Source organism: Gregarina niphandrodes (genome assembly GCF_000223845.1).
Source record: "Gregarina niphandrodes unplaced genomic scaffold scaffold00030, whole genome shotgun sequence".
Classification (NCBI taxonomy): Eukaryota; Apicomplexa; class Conoidasida; order Eugregarinorida; family Gregarinidae; genus Gregarina; species Gregarina niphandrodes.
Window position 1 is genome coordinate 108,188 of NW_011645799.1, and position 17,135 is coordinate 125,322.

General features: G+C 56.3%; 8 protein-coding genes across 8 annotated transcripts; 2 read left to right on the forward strand and 6 right to left on the reverse strand.

Moving 5' to 3' along the window:
- Positions 1-175: 175 nt before the first annotated feature.
- On the reverse strand, positions 176-688 carry GNI_124280 (hypothetical protein; the record flags this gene model as incomplete). Its single annotated transcript, XM_011133655.1, has 1 exon — positions 176-688. One exon carries the CDS (start codon positions 686-688, stop codon positions 176-178), a length of 513 nt encoding a protein of 170 aa, XP_011131957.1.
- A 180-nt stretch (positions 689-868) lies between these two features.
- GNI_124290 (hypothetical protein) lies at positions 869-1,396 on the reverse strand (the record flags this gene model as incomplete). Its single annotated transcript, XM_011133656.1, has 1 exon — positions 869-1,396. The coding sequence occupies one exon, from the start codon at positions 1,394-1,396 to the stop codon at positions 869-871; it is 528 nt and encodes a 175-aa protein (XP_011131958.1).
- Positions 1,397-2,029: 633 nt separating this feature from the next.
- GNI_124300 (hypothetical protein) lies at positions 2,030-2,788 on the reverse strand (the record flags this gene model as incomplete). The annotated part of the gene is made up of 1 exon (XM_011133657.1): positions 2,030-2,788. One exon carries the CDS (start codon positions 2,786-2,788, stop codon positions 2,030-2,032), a length of 759 nt encoding a protein of 252 aa, XP_011131959.1.
- Positions 2,789-3,990: 1,202 nt separating this feature from the next.
- Positions 3,991-5,094, reverse strand: GNI_124310 (ubiquitin-conjugating enzyme; the record flags this gene model as incomplete). Its single annotated transcript, XM_011133658.1, has 1 exon — positions 3,991-5,094. One exon carries the CDS (start codon positions 5,092-5,094, stop codon positions 3,991-3,993), a length of 1,104 nt encoding a protein of 367 aa, XP_011131960.1.
- A 387-nt stretch (positions 5,095-5,481) lies between these two features.
- Positions 5,482-6,528, forward strand: GNI_124320 (putative transmembrane protein; the record flags this gene model as incomplete). The annotated part of the gene is made up of 1 exon (XM_011133659.1): positions 5,482-6,528. One exon carries the CDS (start codon positions 5,482-5,484, stop codon positions 6,526-6,528), a length of 1,047 nt encoding a protein of 348 aa, XP_011131961.1.
- Positions 6,529-6,952: 424 nt separating this feature from the next.
- Positions 6,953-8,086, reverse strand: GNI_124330 (hypothetical protein; the record flags this gene model as incomplete). Its single annotated transcript, XM_011133660.1, has 2 exons — positions 6,953-7,357; positions 7,724-8,086. 2 exons carry the CDS (start codon positions 8,084-8,086, stop codon positions 6,953-6,955), a joined length of 768 nt encoding a protein of 255 aa, XP_011131962.1.
- A 728-nt stretch (positions 8,087-8,814) lies between these two features.
- GNI_124340 (putative transmembrane protein) lies at positions 8,815-13,746 on the reverse strand (the record flags this gene model as incomplete). The annotated part of the gene is made up of 4 exons (XM_011133661.1): positions 8,815-12,779; positions 12,945-13,178; positions 13,399-13,564; positions 13,711-13,746. The coding sequence occupies 4 exons, from the start codon at positions 13,744-13,746 to the stop codon at positions 8,815-8,817; spliced, it is 4,401 nt and encodes a 1,466-aa protein (XP_011131963.1).
- Positions 13,747-13,751: 5 nt separating this feature from the next.
- Positions 13,752-17,069, forward strand: GNI_124350 (hypothetical protein; the record flags this gene model as incomplete). The annotated part of the gene is made up of 1 exon (XM_011133662.1): positions 13,752-17,069. The coding sequence occupies one exon, from the start codon at positions 13,752-13,754 to the stop codon at positions 17,067-17,069; it is 3,318 nt and encodes a 1,105-aa protein (XP_011131964.1).
- Between the last annotated feature and the right edge of the window lie 66 nt (positions 17,070-17,135).

Consider the following 17,135-nt stretch of genomic DNA (forward strand, 5'->3'; position numbering starts at 1 on the left):
CCCTCCACTCCCCTCCACTCCCCTCCCCTCCCCTCCCCTCCACTGGCCTCCACTGGCCTCCACTCCCCGCTGCAACTCTTTTGACCTTGCCCAAATCGAGTATTATTTATGGCGAGCGCCTCCTAGTTTTTGGTAGTTTCTTCGTCCAAACCCGTCCAGTCATTAGGGCATTCACTCACTCCAGCACTCTGCGCACGACGAGGCGATGGCGCTTGGTGTGTAGATCCCAGTCCTTCGGTTCGGCCGTCTTTTGCAACTTGGTGATCAAACTACCTTCACTTCGATCACCGAAGCACCTGGCCACTGCTTCCATTCGCACGGGGCGATTCTCGTCGGTTAAGTCAGCGCCGGCGGCTACTGCTTGTTTGTTCACAGCAAGGACTAGGGGTCTAATCCACTGCTTCAAAGTAACTAGGTCGGTGAGGGTAGTATGACCGATAGAAATCTTGACCGCAGCATTGAGAACGTCTTCCGCAAACCTCGGTCGTTCGGCACAATCCATTGGGTAGTAGGCCTGCACGGGCACAGTAAGAAAGCGGTCGTCTATTTGTAGAGTCAAGTCACGAGATTCTAACTTCTCATCCTCAGCAACATTCGTCAGCTCCAATCGGCCGTTCTGATGAGTAAACAAACTCGCCAGGAACAACTCCGACGGTCCTTCGTTCTTGAATGCTCGGGGACCCTTCATCTAAAACGGAAAAAAAAACCAACAACCTTTTTTATGACGCTCCGAAACGGACCTGCACGCCCTTAAGACAGGACACGCCATTAAGACAGGACACGCCATTAAGACAGGACACGTCCAGAGTTCGTCGATCTGACCGAGTCAATGATCGTACGCTGGGCGAGGAAGAAAGGGAGAGAAGGATTACATATCCCTTATCCTCCGTGCTCGAAGCCTGCCAAGGCCTTGAGGATGGTCGTCCCACTGTTCATCCTTACCCGAAGTCACTAGGTCGCGAATTATGCATCCGTATTCGTTGTTGTTACCGAAGATGCGCAACACCGCTTCCTTTCTAACGTTCCGGTTGTCGGCCGTCAGTTCGTGTCCAGCTGCAATAGTGTGAGCATTCACTAGAGCTATGATAGGCTTTACCACCGCCATCCCGGCCTTCACTGGAACTACTGCCGCGGGTACCACGTGCTCAAACGAGAACTTCACCGCACCTCCAAGTATTTCTTTCGGGTAGCACGGGGGGTTCTTCACCTTCTTGGGGAAGTAGGCCTTCAGACACACTGCTGGAAGACCAGAATCTATTTCCACCACGATGTCTCGAGACTCAAGCGGCTCCCCATCAATTCTTGCGGGCACCAAGATCCCTTCTTCACTCCTAAACAGACAAGCTAACCACGACGTGGAACACCCCCCGTGCCCGAGACCCGTTACACTCCTCATTTTATCTGTTCAAAAATTAAGTAAGCTGCCAAGCCTCAAGCGGTGGTGCTTCAGACATACGACTGAATCAATGGATTAAAGGAACTGAAAAAGTGAGTGCACACACACGTACAACAAGGCAACACTAGGTATGCCCCGGAGACCAGGACAGTATGAACGGCTGTCTAAGGAAGAACGGTGCTGAGTGGGTGGGCGTCAAAAAGTGAGTAACCATAACCGTCTAGTGTCGCTTATTTGACGTGTCCCGTGATCAAAGTCTCTTCGATATAACAGACCTCAAACTTTTACTCACTGTGCGCTGTCACCGACGAGTACCATATCTAGTAACATGACCACGACGAGCATATCGTAAAAAAGGCGGAAACGTTTGACCGTCCTCAGGGGGCGATATACTCGATTAATACTGGTGTTTCATTCTGGAATACTTTTGCAAAAGGCGCTTACCGAGACATATCTATCGGCGCATTTGTGAACGGGTGCATCCTTAAACATGAACCTACATTGGGCAATGGTTTAGCATCGAACTTCGCCTCCGTGTGGTCAGATGAGCCTCTTCATCCGCACTTCATTATCGTGGTTGCCTTCTTTCCGGTGTTCTGTCATCCGGTGTTCTATCATCCGGCATCCTATCACTTACCCTCGTCTTCTGCACTTGAGAATGAGGGTGTCATCGTCATCGGACTCGCTGCCGTCGGACTCATCGTCCTCCTCGTCGTTAACGACAGTCCAGGCGTGCAGGCGAGTTTCGTCGTGCATGTCCCAGTGGATGCGGTCCGTAGCCGCTAATTGAGTCGCCGCTGCCGCTTCTTCTTGGTCGTTTTCGTCCGAGTCGAATAGGAGGCGGACGTAGTCGCCTTCTCCGTTGTGGTCGAAGAAGCGCGCCACGGCTTCCTTACGGACAGGTCGGTTGGCGTCGGTAAGGACGGCGCCAGCGGCAATGGCATTGGCGTTAACCAGAAGCACGAGCGGCCTGATCCATGCCAGTTTCTTACGCACAACTTCCGTGCTAGCTAGCTGACCACCGGGCAAGTGAGCGCCGTGCAACTGGCGCTCATCCAGCTGGACCGCCGCCTCTGGATCTCCAGGTCGAACCTGCAATCCTCGCTGGTTTGGGAACAGGGCGTCAGACGACCATCCTCGGACCGCTTCGCGAAGAATACAGAGCGTATCCTCCCCGGCCGGAAGCCCGCGTGTGTCCAGTGTCAGGTACAATGTGGGGTGTGTGCCGTCGAGCTGCAAGGCGACCCGATGTCGGATTAAAGTGGCGTCGTCGAATTCTGAATGCGACTGCAGCATCCCTCCGGCGCCGACGCGAAACAACCCCGCCAACAACGTGCTCTGACTCACACGCCCAAACACCTCGAACCCTCTCACAGGCTCGAGCGCTCTCATATTTATTTTTCCCCGCTCTCATGCGACAAAGCCGTCATCGCCCTCACCACAGGCGTGCTCACTCAGTATATGCAGCAACCCCACAGCACCGACAGGGGCGGGCGGGCTGACTGACTCGGCAGTTCGTCAGTCAGTCAGTCAGTCAGTCAGGCAGGGGCTGAAGTAGATAATAAGAGCCGTACTAGCCAGCCATCCAGCCAGTCAGGCGGTTCATCGCAGCCACTGTCGTGATCCGGACGGTGAGCACGTCCACAACAACAACGACATCGTCTATGAGCTCGTTGGTGAATTCGTTTCGTGTAAATATTGGTGAGGGAAAAACGTAGGTGATCTGAGGAACATTAACCGCAGCGAACAACTTGGTTGGGAGTTCATGGCCGACGGTTAGACCCCGCAGTCAGTGGGGACCATATTGATTATGACGGCGCCGGGTATGTGGGTTGATGGAGGGTCCGAGAACTGATAGGTCGGCGAGGCTTCGACCACTCCTGCTGGCGTGATTGGCGTGAGATACGTAGGAGCCGGGCTGATGGGAGTCTGGCTTAAGGCCAGGTTCAAAGAAGCTGGGTCCGTATTGCATGGCAGGCCAGCATTACAGGCCGGGCAGGCGTTGCAAGCGGGGCAGGCATTGCAAGCCGCGCACGGCGCCCTTCCTGGGTATATGTTTCCTGGCGCGTACATGTTTGTTTGCGCTTCATAGCTGCACGCCTCACACGGCGGAGCATACATTGGCGGGGCCACACACGGCGGCGGGGCCACACACGGCGGCGGGGCCGAGCACGCGGCGTGGGTGAGAAGCATGTGGGCTCTGAGGCGATGCTCTTCTATGTCGCACTCGTCCTCGAGCTGTTTCTCTCGCAGGCGCCGGTCCGCGCGCGCCTTGTAGGATATGAAACCGCCCACGCAGACCATCAGCATGCCGGCCGCCAGCGTCACCGAGACGCAGATGACGACGATACGGGTCCTATTGGCGTCCTGCGCCGCCAAGGTCGAAGACCAGTTGCCCATCAAATAAAAATTGCGACCACTCGGGCTCGAGCTCGGGCCCAGTGCCGGGGGAAAGGTCTCCTTCAAATCGGGAAAGGGCTGGGTGCGCTCCTTGGGATAGTAGCTAGGGATAGTTAGGAGGAAGTTACGGGAAACTGGCGTCTGGGGTTCGTGCCTGGGATGCAGTAAGAAAGGGTCAGGCCTATTTGTCAGACTTAGTGGTGCAGGGCAAGTGCCACTAGCCACCTGTGCAGAGGAAACTCTTCGGTGGTTTCTGCGAAGTTCAACTGGAAGTTGTCTCCGAGGGTAGTGTCTTGACCAGGTCGCGCGATGGGGAAGTTTTGGATGAACCAGAGTTCGCTGGTAACGATGGGGAGTAGTGCGTAGATGAGGAGGCTGAGTGCGAGGAAGCCCAAGAGCGTCCGCTTGACCATTTTGCGGTCGGTGCTTCGGATGAGGAATTTTAAGAAGAGCCACCAGAGGAGCGGGATGGATTCGAGGAGCGAGTAGTCCGAGTAGCAGGACGTGTTCTCTTCGTCAGCGGCGGCCGCATCCGAGTCAGCGCCCAAAGGCGAGTGCTCCCTGAGGCGAGGCGTGCCGTCTAGGTTTGTTCCTGGAGCCAATGTCCCTGCGGCGGAGGCCCCATCAGCGGAGGCCGCTGTGGCGTCCGCGGGGGAGTTTGAGTGGGGAGTGTGCCCTTCAGGTGGCAAGCGACCGGCTTGGTGCCCCGTAGAGGTGGCTTGGTGCCCCGTAGTGGGGCTTCGTAATGGGCTGATGTTGGGCGAGGCGTCGTTGGTCCCAAAGCGGGGGTGGCCGAGGGATATAAGTTCCTTGTTGGAACGATCGCATTGGGGGCACCGGTAGTAGACGGACTGGGAAGCGAGCTGTCTGCGGGTGGAGTCTGTCCAGTCCAGCGAATAGGCGGCGTTTTCCCCGGGCGTTGTGAAGAATGCGTGAATGGCGTCCAGAATGGACCCAATGCCCCATGCAGGTTGCCACTCCTCTGGGTGGTAACTGGTTACGTTTAGACAAATCGGCTTGCCCACATCGAAGCGACCATTCATCGTCATAAAGTAGATGCTAGGCGGTGCCAATGGGTAATTCGGAGGCAACGTAATACGTCCATGATACAACCCCTTTTCAAACGCCGAATCCGCCGGACCTCGAATTGTAAAGTGCCACTCGAAAGGTTCCTCCGAATTTAACGGATGCGTACTCCAAGCTAACTCTCGCCCAGCTGCCAACTCCCCCTCCACACGTGTGCTAATGTCCCTCCACTCCTTGAAAATGCGCCGGATCGATGACGCGTGGCTCTGCATTAATTTACCCGAATATCATCCCAACCCAATATCGACCCCACCATGGGTTAATGGCTGTACGTGACGTGGATAGACAATATGAAAGATAGGGACAAGATGGGGATGGGGATAGGGACAAGATGGGGATGGGGATAGGAACAAGATGGGGGTGGACAAGATGGTTGGGCAAGACGGTGTTACAGAGCGTTACTATTATGGCACGTGTCGCATGCGCGCTCATACCTACTACCCGTACTCATTCATGATCAGTGGCGTGCTGATAAGTGGCTGCTACTAGTGGCTTGCCCAGAGGTCCCGCGGTTGTGGACTTTGATCGTCTAGCTCCCCGCGTGGGTTACCCCACATTGGACCCCCCACAGCCCCCCCCCCGAAACACGTGTGATTCAGATGAGAGGTTGGGCCATCATTGCGGGATTGGTTGGCGTAGCCAGTGGCACCTGCGCGTCTGTGCAATTGTGGTTGCAGATCGATGGGACTAAGTCGTTCGACTCGTTGGTTGATGACCGGGCTGCGTACGTGACCGCGTTTATCAACGGCGTGAAGAACACGGTGCCGACGTTCGACTACGGAGTGTCCGTGTTTGGCGATCGGCAACCGGCCGACGGGGCGCAGACTACATGTTACTACGATGTGGTTGGAACGGGAAACACATCGGACAAGGAAAGCAAGACCAAAGCATTTTTTGAGGCGTTTGAGTCGGTGGATGATCAGGACGCGGCGGAGGACTCGATTTCAACGACGGCGTACCTGGTGTCTACGCAATACCCCCCGGACCTGTTGGCGAACACGAACAAGGTCATGGTGATCGTGACGGACGCCGCGGGCAAGGCTAAGGGCGAGGGCGGCGATCTGGAGGGCAGTACGGCGCTTGACAACCCTGACTCGTGCGTGACTTGCGATCGCAGCTTCGAATTGGTCGACAAGACCGCGTTCCAGAATTATCTAAGCTACTTTGACATCGCGCTCATTGTCATCACCACCGACGACGCCGCTAACTATTGGACGGACATTGTGAAAACACGCGGCCGCGGCGGCGTCCTTCTCACCAAAGGCGACGGCTCCGAAGACGCCAAACGCGTCGTCGAGGGTCTCGTCCAGTTCAACTGCTCCTCCACAGACGGCGGCACCGACGGTGGAGGCAAAAAAGGAGGCGGCAAAACTAAGATCATCATCATCGCACTTGTCTGCACCCTACTCGTCCTCGCAATCCTCGGTGCCGCCGCCTGGTGGTGGCGCAAGAAACAGGCTGGAGGCGGCGCCCCCAAGCCTAAAGCTGCACCCAAGGCCGCTGCCGCGAAGAAACCGGCAGCAGCCGCCGCCGCCGCCGATGAAGAGGAAGAATACGACGAAGACGAGGAAGGCTACGACGAAGATGAAGAAGGCTACGACGAAGATGAAGAAGGCTACGACGAGGAGGAAGAAGAAGAAGTATAAACACCATCCCTTAGCTCCTAGTTTTATACCAGCGGCATACACCGTCCATTATACCTTAAAAACTGTAAGGGGCAGGGCGACCTTGGTAACGATCGGGCAACAAGGACGGCAGCACAACGAGAAGCATAGCAGGGTAACAAAGGGCAAGGAGTCAAAGGGCAAAGAATAGGACAGCAAAGAAGTCGGTGAAATAAAGAAGGAAGGAAAAAAAAATAACATAACCTGTTCAACGTTGGTCAGTAATGACGCCACCGATAACTTGGATGCCGGTTGCCAACACTGGCGTCACAGTTTGGACGCTACCCAATCAGACACCCAGAGCTCAGAGGGCGCGGTGTATTCGGTCCTGAAAAACAGAGGGGTTGGGGAAGCGTGGTCAGGGGGTCGTGCGCGGTGGCTAGCAAGCGGTGCGCGGAAGGTGTACTTACAGTATGGAGTGGAGTTGGCGGAGGTAATGTTTAATGAAGGTGGTGGGTGGCGCGTCTGCGAAGCAGAGGACGATGGAGGTGAGGTCCCAGAGATGTTCCGCATTCCCGGCAGCGTGTCTGAGTAAGGCGGTGGCCTCTTGTAGAACCAGTTCCGGCCGGACGGTTTCTCCGAGGAGCAGTCTCCGGATATGTATCAGAGCTCGCGGAGTGCCACTTCTCGAGGCCGTCGTGAAGAGCAGCCGGAGCGATAAGGCATGGGGAGAGCTTTCTCTCGACTCCCCCTCGGCTTGCCTCTCCGCCACGAACTTGGCACACGCCTGCTTCAATGACTGCGTCCTGCGGAGCGCGAAAACCATTTCAAGAGGGCTCTGTTTCTCGGAGTCCTGCCGAGACTCCAGATCCTGCAACGGATCAAAAACCCCGTCCCTGCACCGAGGATCGCTCCCAGATCCCGGCCCAGACCCCGGCCGTAGTATGCTGGTTCTAGTAACTGAACACGCTCTAGTCGCCGAGTGAGCTGTCGTAGTGGAATTGGCTCTACCGGCCGAAGGATCCGCCGATCGATTGCGCTCTCGACCCCGCAGTCGGCTGCTCCGAGGCCTCTGTGACCGACTTCTGGGCGGCTGAGTTCTGCTGGGTGGCTGAGATGTACTTGCCGGCTGAGTTCTGCTGGGGCTGCGTGCGTGACTCTCGACCGTCCGCCGTCTCGGCGATCTCATTCGTGCCTCCGTAGCGACTGGTTCTGATCCAGCGCCTAGTTCTCGGACCTTTGGCTCTTTAGCCCTTGGCTCTCCGGTTCTTGGCTCTTTAGCCCTTGGCTCTCCGGTTCTTGGCTCTTTAGCCCTTGGCTCTCTAGCTTTTGGGTCTTTACCTCTGGGCTCTCTCACCCCTGGCTGCCTCATTGTCGTGTCTAGATCCCTTTCGGCTTGTTTAGTAAGTCCCGGCCTAGATGCCGTCCTACCACCTCGTTTCCCGAGGCGAAAGTTCAACGCACCGCTCGGGCTGAATCCTCCACTGGGAGAGCGGAATCCAGCAGGCGGGTCATATAAGCTGAACCGAGACGTCACTCCGATGAGCTCATCCAGATTGAGGTCCACTCTCTTTCTCCTGGCAGTAAGTTTGTCGACCATCTCCGGACTCAAGGAGACCGGCGAGCCAAACGAGTGCGGACTTGGAGTGGAGGGCGGCCAAGTGCTATCATTCAGGTCGTCAATGATGATGCGGCCCAGCCCCCCGGCTGATACCGCACCTCCGCTAGAAGTGCCCGCAATCGTAGAGGAGCACGAGCAAAAGCTCGAATCGGTTCTAGGTGGGCGCAAGATATCCAGCGCGTCGAGGCGGGCGCGAGCCGCGTCAGGCAGCGCTATTCTCTTGGAGGCATCAGCCTGAAGACAATGCGGAAGAGATTTATAGTCAGAACGGCGTATACAAGCTGCGCCTGGACACCCACGTTTTATGCGCACACATCGCGCGCGCAGACGCACTTAAATCGCGCGCGCACACGCACTTAAATCGCGCGCGCAGACGCACTTAAATCCCGCGGGCAGACGCACTTAAATCGCGCGACTATATATGCATAGTAGACCTAAAATTTAAAGGAAAACTTACCAGTTGGAGCAAGTGAGGCACGCTATACTTTATGGGTCCGCACTGGAAGTCAGGATGCACGCAAGGATCTTCGTTTCTTCTTGAGGGCAATAGTCTTCGGAGGATCGAAGACATCATTCCAGGTGCACCTCGGTCGGGCATGTGCTCACTATGAAATTACCACTCATATATTTATGGCCCAATTAAGGCTCATCTGAGACATCTTCATCGCTTAGATGATCGCTTGCACCTATAGATGGTCACAATAGCGTTATTCAAAATTCTTGTAGACAACTGTTACTTTATCGGCGACTGACAAGATGCTACGGAGGTGTGCAATCCACTCCTTTAGATAAGAAAGCTGGGCGAGGGTGAAGCGGTCTAGGTTGGCCTTCCACTCCTTTTGGACATCTCCACCGTTAGCTACTGATTTGGTCAGATATGGGGGTACCTTGGTTTCGTCTCTGGATCTTCCCCTTGAGAAAACCACCGTTAGATCAAGAGTGGTACCAACTGATCGTATGCTGCTGAACATCTGAAGCCAAAGATGCAGCGTTATAAAGTCTAGCATGGAGATTCTCGCCTTCACGCTGGACGCTTCCGATGAAACGAAGTCCTCCCGCTTCAGGTCATCGGTATGGGCTTGATGCGCGGGATACGACAGTGGGAACGAAAGCAGACTGAACGCCTTTGTCTTGGAGTCAAATCCCGCATACACTAACGAGCGAGATCGTCCTTCCACAGTCAACCGCTTCACGCTGCCAATGTGGTCCAAGAACGCGGTCAAGCACGTGAACCGGGGTAAGGAACCAAACGGACCAATCTTCTTTTTGTTGTTAGCGGCTCTCGAGGACGCCGGGGTTCTCGAAGAAGCATTTGGAGTCTTTGAAGAAACCAGGGGAGTCCTTGAAGAATTGTCAATAGACTTGGAAGGTGATTCCTCATATTTCAGAAGCTCTTCCACACAGCTCTGCGGCAGGGGCGGGTCGCAGTTCAGTAGCTGCAGTTCAATGTGTTGTATGTCGTCAAACCGATGAAGTAAAACAATCAAGACGTGGCTGGCATATGCAGTCCCTTGTTCAGGAGCTGGATCTTTCATACACTGAATAGCAACACCAAAGGGGATAGGCAACGCCAAAGGAGATGCCTGAAGCAAATCAATAGCTCGCATGTGATGTGTTTGCAATATATCTGTAATGAGCACACGTGTGCGCTTCTTTTTTTCAGTCGTCTCCGCGTCCGCAGGCTCGGTCGGAGCCGCTGAATCTCGTTTCCGCTTCAGCCCCGACGCGTTAGGGTCGTCCTTCTCCTTAAGGAACTCCAGAAGCGTGGTTTGCTGAACGCCTGCTTGCTGCGTGCCCGTTTGTTGACCCTCGGGTGTGCTCTCTGGGAGAATAGTCCATTTAGAATAAATCTTCTGTAGGAGGGCTCGAAACTCGGGCCTTTCATCCTCAACGGCCATGCCGCCTTGCTGACTCGGCCCGTCCGCGGGATCAGAGTCATCCGGAGGATCCAGCTGTCTGGAGAGCACCCAGACCAAGCAGTCAAATGCATATTTCCTCAAAAGCTCGTTCGTAAGGGGTGCATTTGAAGTTTCAGACCCCAGATTGATGGGGCTCGCCAAGGCCTTGATAACGAGACTGCTGTAGTCTTGCTGGTCTGCCATTACTAATTCGCGAAGCAGAAACCCTCTTTTTGCGAGCGCCGAGAGGTAGAGGAGCGTGACCGGAGATTCAAACAAGGTTTGCCACTGACTGGACGTCGGTTCCCTCTTCGAGGGGGGTGGGGATGAGCTGGTGACGTTCTTTGAGCTGGTGGCCACGGTGTCATGAGTCCCATCGACTGCATCGCCGCCTCCGATAAGTTGCTTGCCCTCCAGTAGCCTTTTTGCGTCTACCAAGAACTGGGTTTCCCTGTATTCGGTTAGGCATACTACATACTCAACAACTGAGATCCACAACATCTTGTTGTAGTAGCGGTCGTCTTGCGGGAAATAAGGCGAGATGTAACGGACACAGAGGTTCCTCAGGCTGCTGGCAAGGCTGCCGTTGGCATCCAGGTCAAAAACGTTAAGCTCTGTGTTGTCCATGGGCGGCTTCAGGTACTTCAAGAAACTAGGCAACTGTTTTACGTCATACGGCAGCGGCAGCTTGCCAACAGACTGTCCGCCATCCAGCTTCCCGCCATCGAGCTTCTCGCCATCCAGCTTCCCGCCATCCAGCTTCCCGCCATCGAGCTTCCCGCCATCGAGCTTCCCGCCATCCAGCCTCCCGCCATCCAGCCTCCCGGCACCAGAGCCCGACTTCTCTGCAGAGCCATTCGTGTGTGAAGGGACGGCCGCTTCCGGAGCCATCGTATCCAACGTGGCTTGCGAAGGCTCCACATGCATGGACGGCGGGGTTGCCTGTGGGCCTTCGTCAGAGCGACCAATCTGGTGTTCAGGGTGCGAGTGATCGGCAGCCTGTGGGTGGTCGGTATGTGGGTGTGGGTGGTCGTTGGGTACAATGGATTGTTTGTAGGGGAGTACGTAGCACATGAAGCTTGTGTGGCACACGAGTTGCATGACGTCCTTCATTTCTGCTTCACCCAGTGCGTTGAGTTTGACTGTGTGGTGTTCGGCGTCCACAGTGACAAGTTCGTAGCTGTTGAAGACGCTTTTTTGAAGCGACTGGACGCGCTTCGACGTCACGACGTACTCGAGGCAACGTAAAAAGCATTGACAGAGCATAGGGACTCTGCACCGGCGGGCGACCTGTCTCCAGCCACGGGGCGTGTAGACATGCGGTAACTGGGTCGGCTTGGTGAACTCATATCTAACAATGTCTCTCTGTGCGTCGTCTCCTGCCTCCTCTTCGCTCTCGTCGTCCATTACGAACAAATGTTCCCCTGACGTGTACAAACTCTCTTCCCAAACCCCCTCGTCCTCTTCGTCCCCACTGCCGCTGCTGCTGTCATCCAAAACCAAAATGTCTTCCTCGTCGTCGAACAAACTGTCCGTCCGGTCATACTTCTCTTCGCCCCGACCCAGATAGGAACGCGGGTCCGCCAAAATGCCGTGTCGGTTCAACCGAAATTGGAGGTCCCGCAAAGCATTGGAAAACGAATCCACACGTGGCTCAGTCGTCTTAATCGGTAGCCCAGGCTCGTTCGATTCCACCACTTGTCGCACCACCGTTATTTTCTTCTTCGATTTCGTCTTCACCAAATCTTCAGAAATGTCCTCCACCAACCCTTCTCCTACCGCCTCCACAGACCCACCGGCCGTGGCCTGCATCGAACCGCCCGCTGAGGCTTCGCCCGAACCGCCTGTCGAGGAGGCGTCCGCGGGGGAAGCCACAACCGGCTGCACCGTACTTGAAACCCCTAGACCCGCGTTCGAGTTCTCGAGACCGGAGGACGTCCCCGGCCCTGTGGAAAAGCCCGGTCCCGCAGACACCCCAGGATCCGCAGACCCCCCAGGATCCGCAGACCCCCCAGGATCCACAGAGTGGCTCGCCTCCTTGGGTATCTTGGCATCTCCCTCTCCCGTCGCGGCAGCCAAACCTGTAGGAGCTAAGCCTGAAGGAGCTAAGCCTGAAGGAGCTAAGCCTGTAGGAGCTAAGCCTGAAGGAGCTAAGCCTTGGGGGGTCAACCCCGAGGGGAGAGTCAAACCTGTCGCAGCCAAGTCCGGCAGTTTGGGGTCGGCCACGGCGCTGGTCGGTTCTTCGTCGTCCTCCACCTCGATCACGTCGTCTTCCTCGTCTTCCTCGAGTTCCTCCTGTTTACGTTCGTCTTCCGCAATTGCCTGCTGCCCATGGCTCCGTAGGATTTCGTGCCGATACCAGAAGAACCGTGGCAGCAGATCCGAAGGCGCGACCGTCTTGATGTCCTCGGGCGCATCCCCGAACCCAAATAAGCAACTCAGTCGCGGCATCGCACAGGCGGCGCACACACATTTCGGCCGATGACCGCTCGGCGAACTCGATGACCGCTCGCTCAGTGGTGAGTCTGACGACGAGTGCTTACCCGACAACCGTCCTGCAGCCGCCGATCGCCGTCCTTCGCTCCTCAGGTAACTATATATGGATGCCCACACGTCCTCTCGTAGCTCCGCCGGGTAGTTGCTGATATCTGACAACACCGACCGCTCCAGGGCCGATGACATCCACAAGTCACTCTGGTAACGGAATACACGTCGCCCAGCTCCCTTGACCTTGTTGCGCTGCTTGCCATCGTCACTGCTGTCTACACCACTATCTACACAGACACCATACAGGTACACCACACACACTTCTCGCACACACACACACACACACACTTCTCGCACACACGTGTGTTACACGTACCTGAACCGATAGCTGCAACTGCATCGACCATTCACAAAAATAAAATCATATGCCCCGATCCTTTATCTAAAAAGACTACCGTGAGTGAAGTCCCCCCCCACCATCCACTTCTCCGAAACATAAACATTCGTGAACTGCAACGCCTGGAAGTTCCGAAACGCCCGAGAACAGAGGTGATCATGGACCACTCTCACCTTCAAAGGATACGCCAAGTCTGGCTTCACATTAATAGCTATTATTAGGAATCCGAGCAGTAATAACGCGGCATAATAGATCTCAATTGTCAGGCGGTACTTCACACTTGTCCTATCTACCATCGACAGACGGTAGCGTGGGGGAGGGGAAGGGGAAGGGGTAGATAGGGCCTGGAACCAAGGGTGGGCAAGTGTCGTTGCCGGCCCAAGTGTCGTTGCCTGCCCAAGTCTCGTCCCACGTGTCGTTGCCGCTGATCCATTCACTCGTATTAATCTTCGCTAAAACGTGTGCTGCACGTGTGCTGCTAGTTGTTTCGCGTCCAGTGGTTCGCTTACTAACGCATTCCGTGCTCACTCTGGTGGCGTTTTTGCACTGACGGAGAAACACGTGTCGACAGACTTCGGGAGTGCACATGGAGCACCTGGCCGACGTGGGCATCACCATGGTAATCTCCTCGATCACACTCTCATCACACGAGCACCGGCACAAGTCTCCGTAGTCCTGAAAAAGGCGTAGTCCTTGTGGGACCGCACAGTGTGGTGTGTGGGACAGCGCAGCGTGGTGTGTGGCCCCGCACGGTAGCTGGGACCGCACTGACGGGTCGTGGCACTTGTGCGGTCCACGAGGTGCGTTGCAGGGAGAGTTACCGCGAGCGCCAAGAGAGGCAGGAGCGACAACTTCATTTTTGATGCGACCGAAAAGGCGGCGGGAGGCGGTCGAGAAAACGGACGGGGATGTGATACAGTACATAGAAGAGCGTCTCCGGTCCTTGAGTGACGGAGAGACGGCCCGCGGACTGGGACTGGTGGTATCATACGATGGGGTCTTGTGCTCCACGACCAAAGGCGAGACCGGAGCCGAGAGTGAGTCCGACACGTACCCGGCCGACTATCCCTACGAGGTGAAGTTCGACGGCCAGCAACTGCTTTACAACACGCGCTGGACCAACTGGGCACCGTACTACGACACGTGGGAGCCGCGCGAGAATTTCGAAACCGCGACCTTCAATGACTTGCTTTCCTACCTGGCGCTCAAGTTCTTTGCCCTATGGCTAGGACAACGACGTCGAGAAGGCTCCGATAGAGTTGAAATCGGTTCTGACAAAGGTACCGCCCTTGACAGTCAGTTTGTTTATGAGATGAGGAATCTTATCAAATTCTTCCCGACGTCGCAAAAGACGGTGCAAATGTTCCTTTGGTACGATTCAAAGAAGTTCGTGAATTGGGAGCTGGGTGCGAAGGTTCCCCCATCGGAGGGTGCAGGACGGAGCTATTCCGAAGCTTTGAAGAGCTTGATGTTCCATCTGACCGAGGTTATTCCCGGTAACACTCTCTGGTACTGGCAGGGAGACCACGACCCCAGCTTCAGCCACTACCGGCTGCCCAAGAGCAGAGCCGTCGACTTGAACTCTGTGCCAGGAGAGGTGCTGGTGGACTTGCACAGTTCGGAAACTTTACTTCAAGTATCCTACCCACTTAAATTCAGAGCTGATGCCTCCGAGGAGGTGGAAGCTGTGCAGAAACTGCGAACGGCCTGTGCCGTCCGAAGCTCTGAGCAAAAGAACACGCATGGGATAAATACCCTTGAGGAAGACACGCGTGTGACGGATATGGGTGAGAAAACAACCGGAGGTTATAAAGAACGAGATATCACCGTTCAACAACAGCGTCGACCAAGTTCGCCCGCGGCCAAGGGATGCCGTACGGCATGCTCGGACTTGTCGGGAATTACGTCCGTAACTCTCGCTGAAGGCTGCCCTCCCGCTGGAGACTCAGCTGACCCGTGGGGGGAGGCTAGGATTAGTTGTCACCTGAGTGGAGGCAGGATGACCGTCCTCGACGATGAGACGGTGCAGCAAGACCTAATTTGGCGACCGCCGTGGGCCGATCTGTCAGCGGCCATACGAAGGCACGGTCAGTCACTGCTGCCTGCCTACAGCTCGTTACGGTCGTATGTGCCCTTGCACATTGAGAATATGTTGAGCATCGAGGAACCGGCTACGAGCGAAGCAGCCGGACATGCACAGAGCAAACTGTGGAAGACACGGGCGTCGGAGGTGAATGTGTGGAAGGTCAATGTGGTGGCGGCGGCGACCGATTCGAAAGAAAATCGTAGCGCCGACCCTGTGTGCTCTGACTCCAACTCTAAACATGTGCACCCGATCACAAAGCAAGTGTGCTTGCTCTCTTTTAGGCGCTACTACGGCCACAGTGGACCCCAGTCGGTGTGGGTAGATGCGGGGGTGGTGGCTGGTCAGTTCCCGTTTTTATTGGCTAACTACTTCTGCGACCAAGTCATCAGCGAGTACATACGTACGTGTACTGTCGAGTTCGAGTTATTCTTGCCCGGGTTGTTGTGGGAGGCCCGGTGGGCGCTTGCTGACCCGGAGCAACTGCGGAGCGTCACGGTTCAGTGGGCGGACAAGCGCCAGAGAGGTGGTCCCTCCAAATCGCGGAGGAAAGCAGAAGCGGAATGGCAGATGAAGACGCAGATGACCACCCAGACGACAACGCAGACGAAGGAGGAAGAGCAGGGGAGAAGAGGGCACTATACGGTCGCGACAGAGGCGGAAACGACCGGGGCGGATTATGCGTCAGCGTCAGCGACACATTCTTACCGGGGGCCGCAGGAGGACCTGGTGGTCATCGACAGTTCCGAAGACGAGTTGGACAAGAGCAGAGCAGGGGACAAGAACAGGGCAGGGCGCCGGAGCAGGGCAGGGGCCGACCCGGGGTCGCCTCAGGGACAGTTGCGTAGTCGCTTAGCCGCGTCGGAGTGGGTGTTGGTAGCACTGAGGGGGCGGTTTCAAGACGTGTTTTCGGCTTTGTACCAGCTGGCCGTGACCTTTGAGAAACTCCGGATCGAAGTGGACGGGGCGGAGCTGAGACAGGCACTCAATGTACCGCAACCGGAACCTGTGTCGGGCCACGACACACGCATCGTCCTCATGCTGCCGCTTCCCCGGTCACCACCAACTGGTCAAAAGGCGCCACCCAGTGGTCATGACGCGGCGGTCGACCCGGCCCCAGCGGCGGCGAAACCTCCCACGTTCGACTGGTCCCCCTTCCTTAACTCTCCCGGAACCGCCGATAATTCTGGCGCCAAAGACAAGACCGAGGCCAGAACTAAGACCGAGAACAGAACTGAGACCGATCAGGGTCGGTTGACGGAGTGTCTGGGGCCGCGTCCGGGCGAGGTGGCGTGGTTGATACGACTTATGCGAGGTGTGTGCGGCGAGGGGGCGGTTGAGTACCCGCCGTTCAAGTTGAGTCCGGCGTCGGACGCACATTTGCACAAAACCGCTGCGTTGGTCGGGCCTTACACTGGCGTGCGAGAAGAACCTTTCGTCGCACCCCTTCTCTTCTTCGACCGACCTGTCAAGGCCATGCTGTGTGTGCAAGCCGCGCTCGCCGCACTTGTTAAACGTCATGTTACCACACACGTGTGCGGCGCACGCGACTACCTCCTCTACAGAACTTTCTTCTGCAGTCCCGGCCTGCGGGCCCCCGGGTCGGGGAAGCGGGGGCCCGGAGATGACTCTGCGTTATATCGTCAAGTGCTCGCCATGCCCAGGCCCCAATTTTTCGACGACCCGCGCACGTTCCATCAAATCTGCCAACTCGAAAACTCGTTGTGGGCCCAATTGCTGGCTACCTCGCCAGACGCACCCGCCCTTCCCCCGCTGAACCTGACCCGCGTGATCTCCCCACCGACTACCCGGGCAATGACCGCCCCGAGCGTGACCTCTCCGGCCACCGCAACCGTGGCCGCTGAGCTTGGTCTGCGCGACCGCTACGCCCATTTGTTGGCGTATGGGCTCTTGTCCTACGGATGCCCCGCACCCGTGTGCCCGAATGAGACGACTTTCGTCCCGGCCGCCTTCCAAGTCGACGAGTGGGGTGACCTGGTCCTTCAAAATCACACCGGGGCCCGCGCTTACTATCTCGGCCCGTCTTTCAGCCGCAACGACGTCCAGGGGCACTTTGCGCCCGTCGTAGATGACTGAGACAGTAGGCTGGAAGGGTAACTGATGGGAAGGAGAACTGACCCGGGGTGTGGTGGCTGGGTTTTT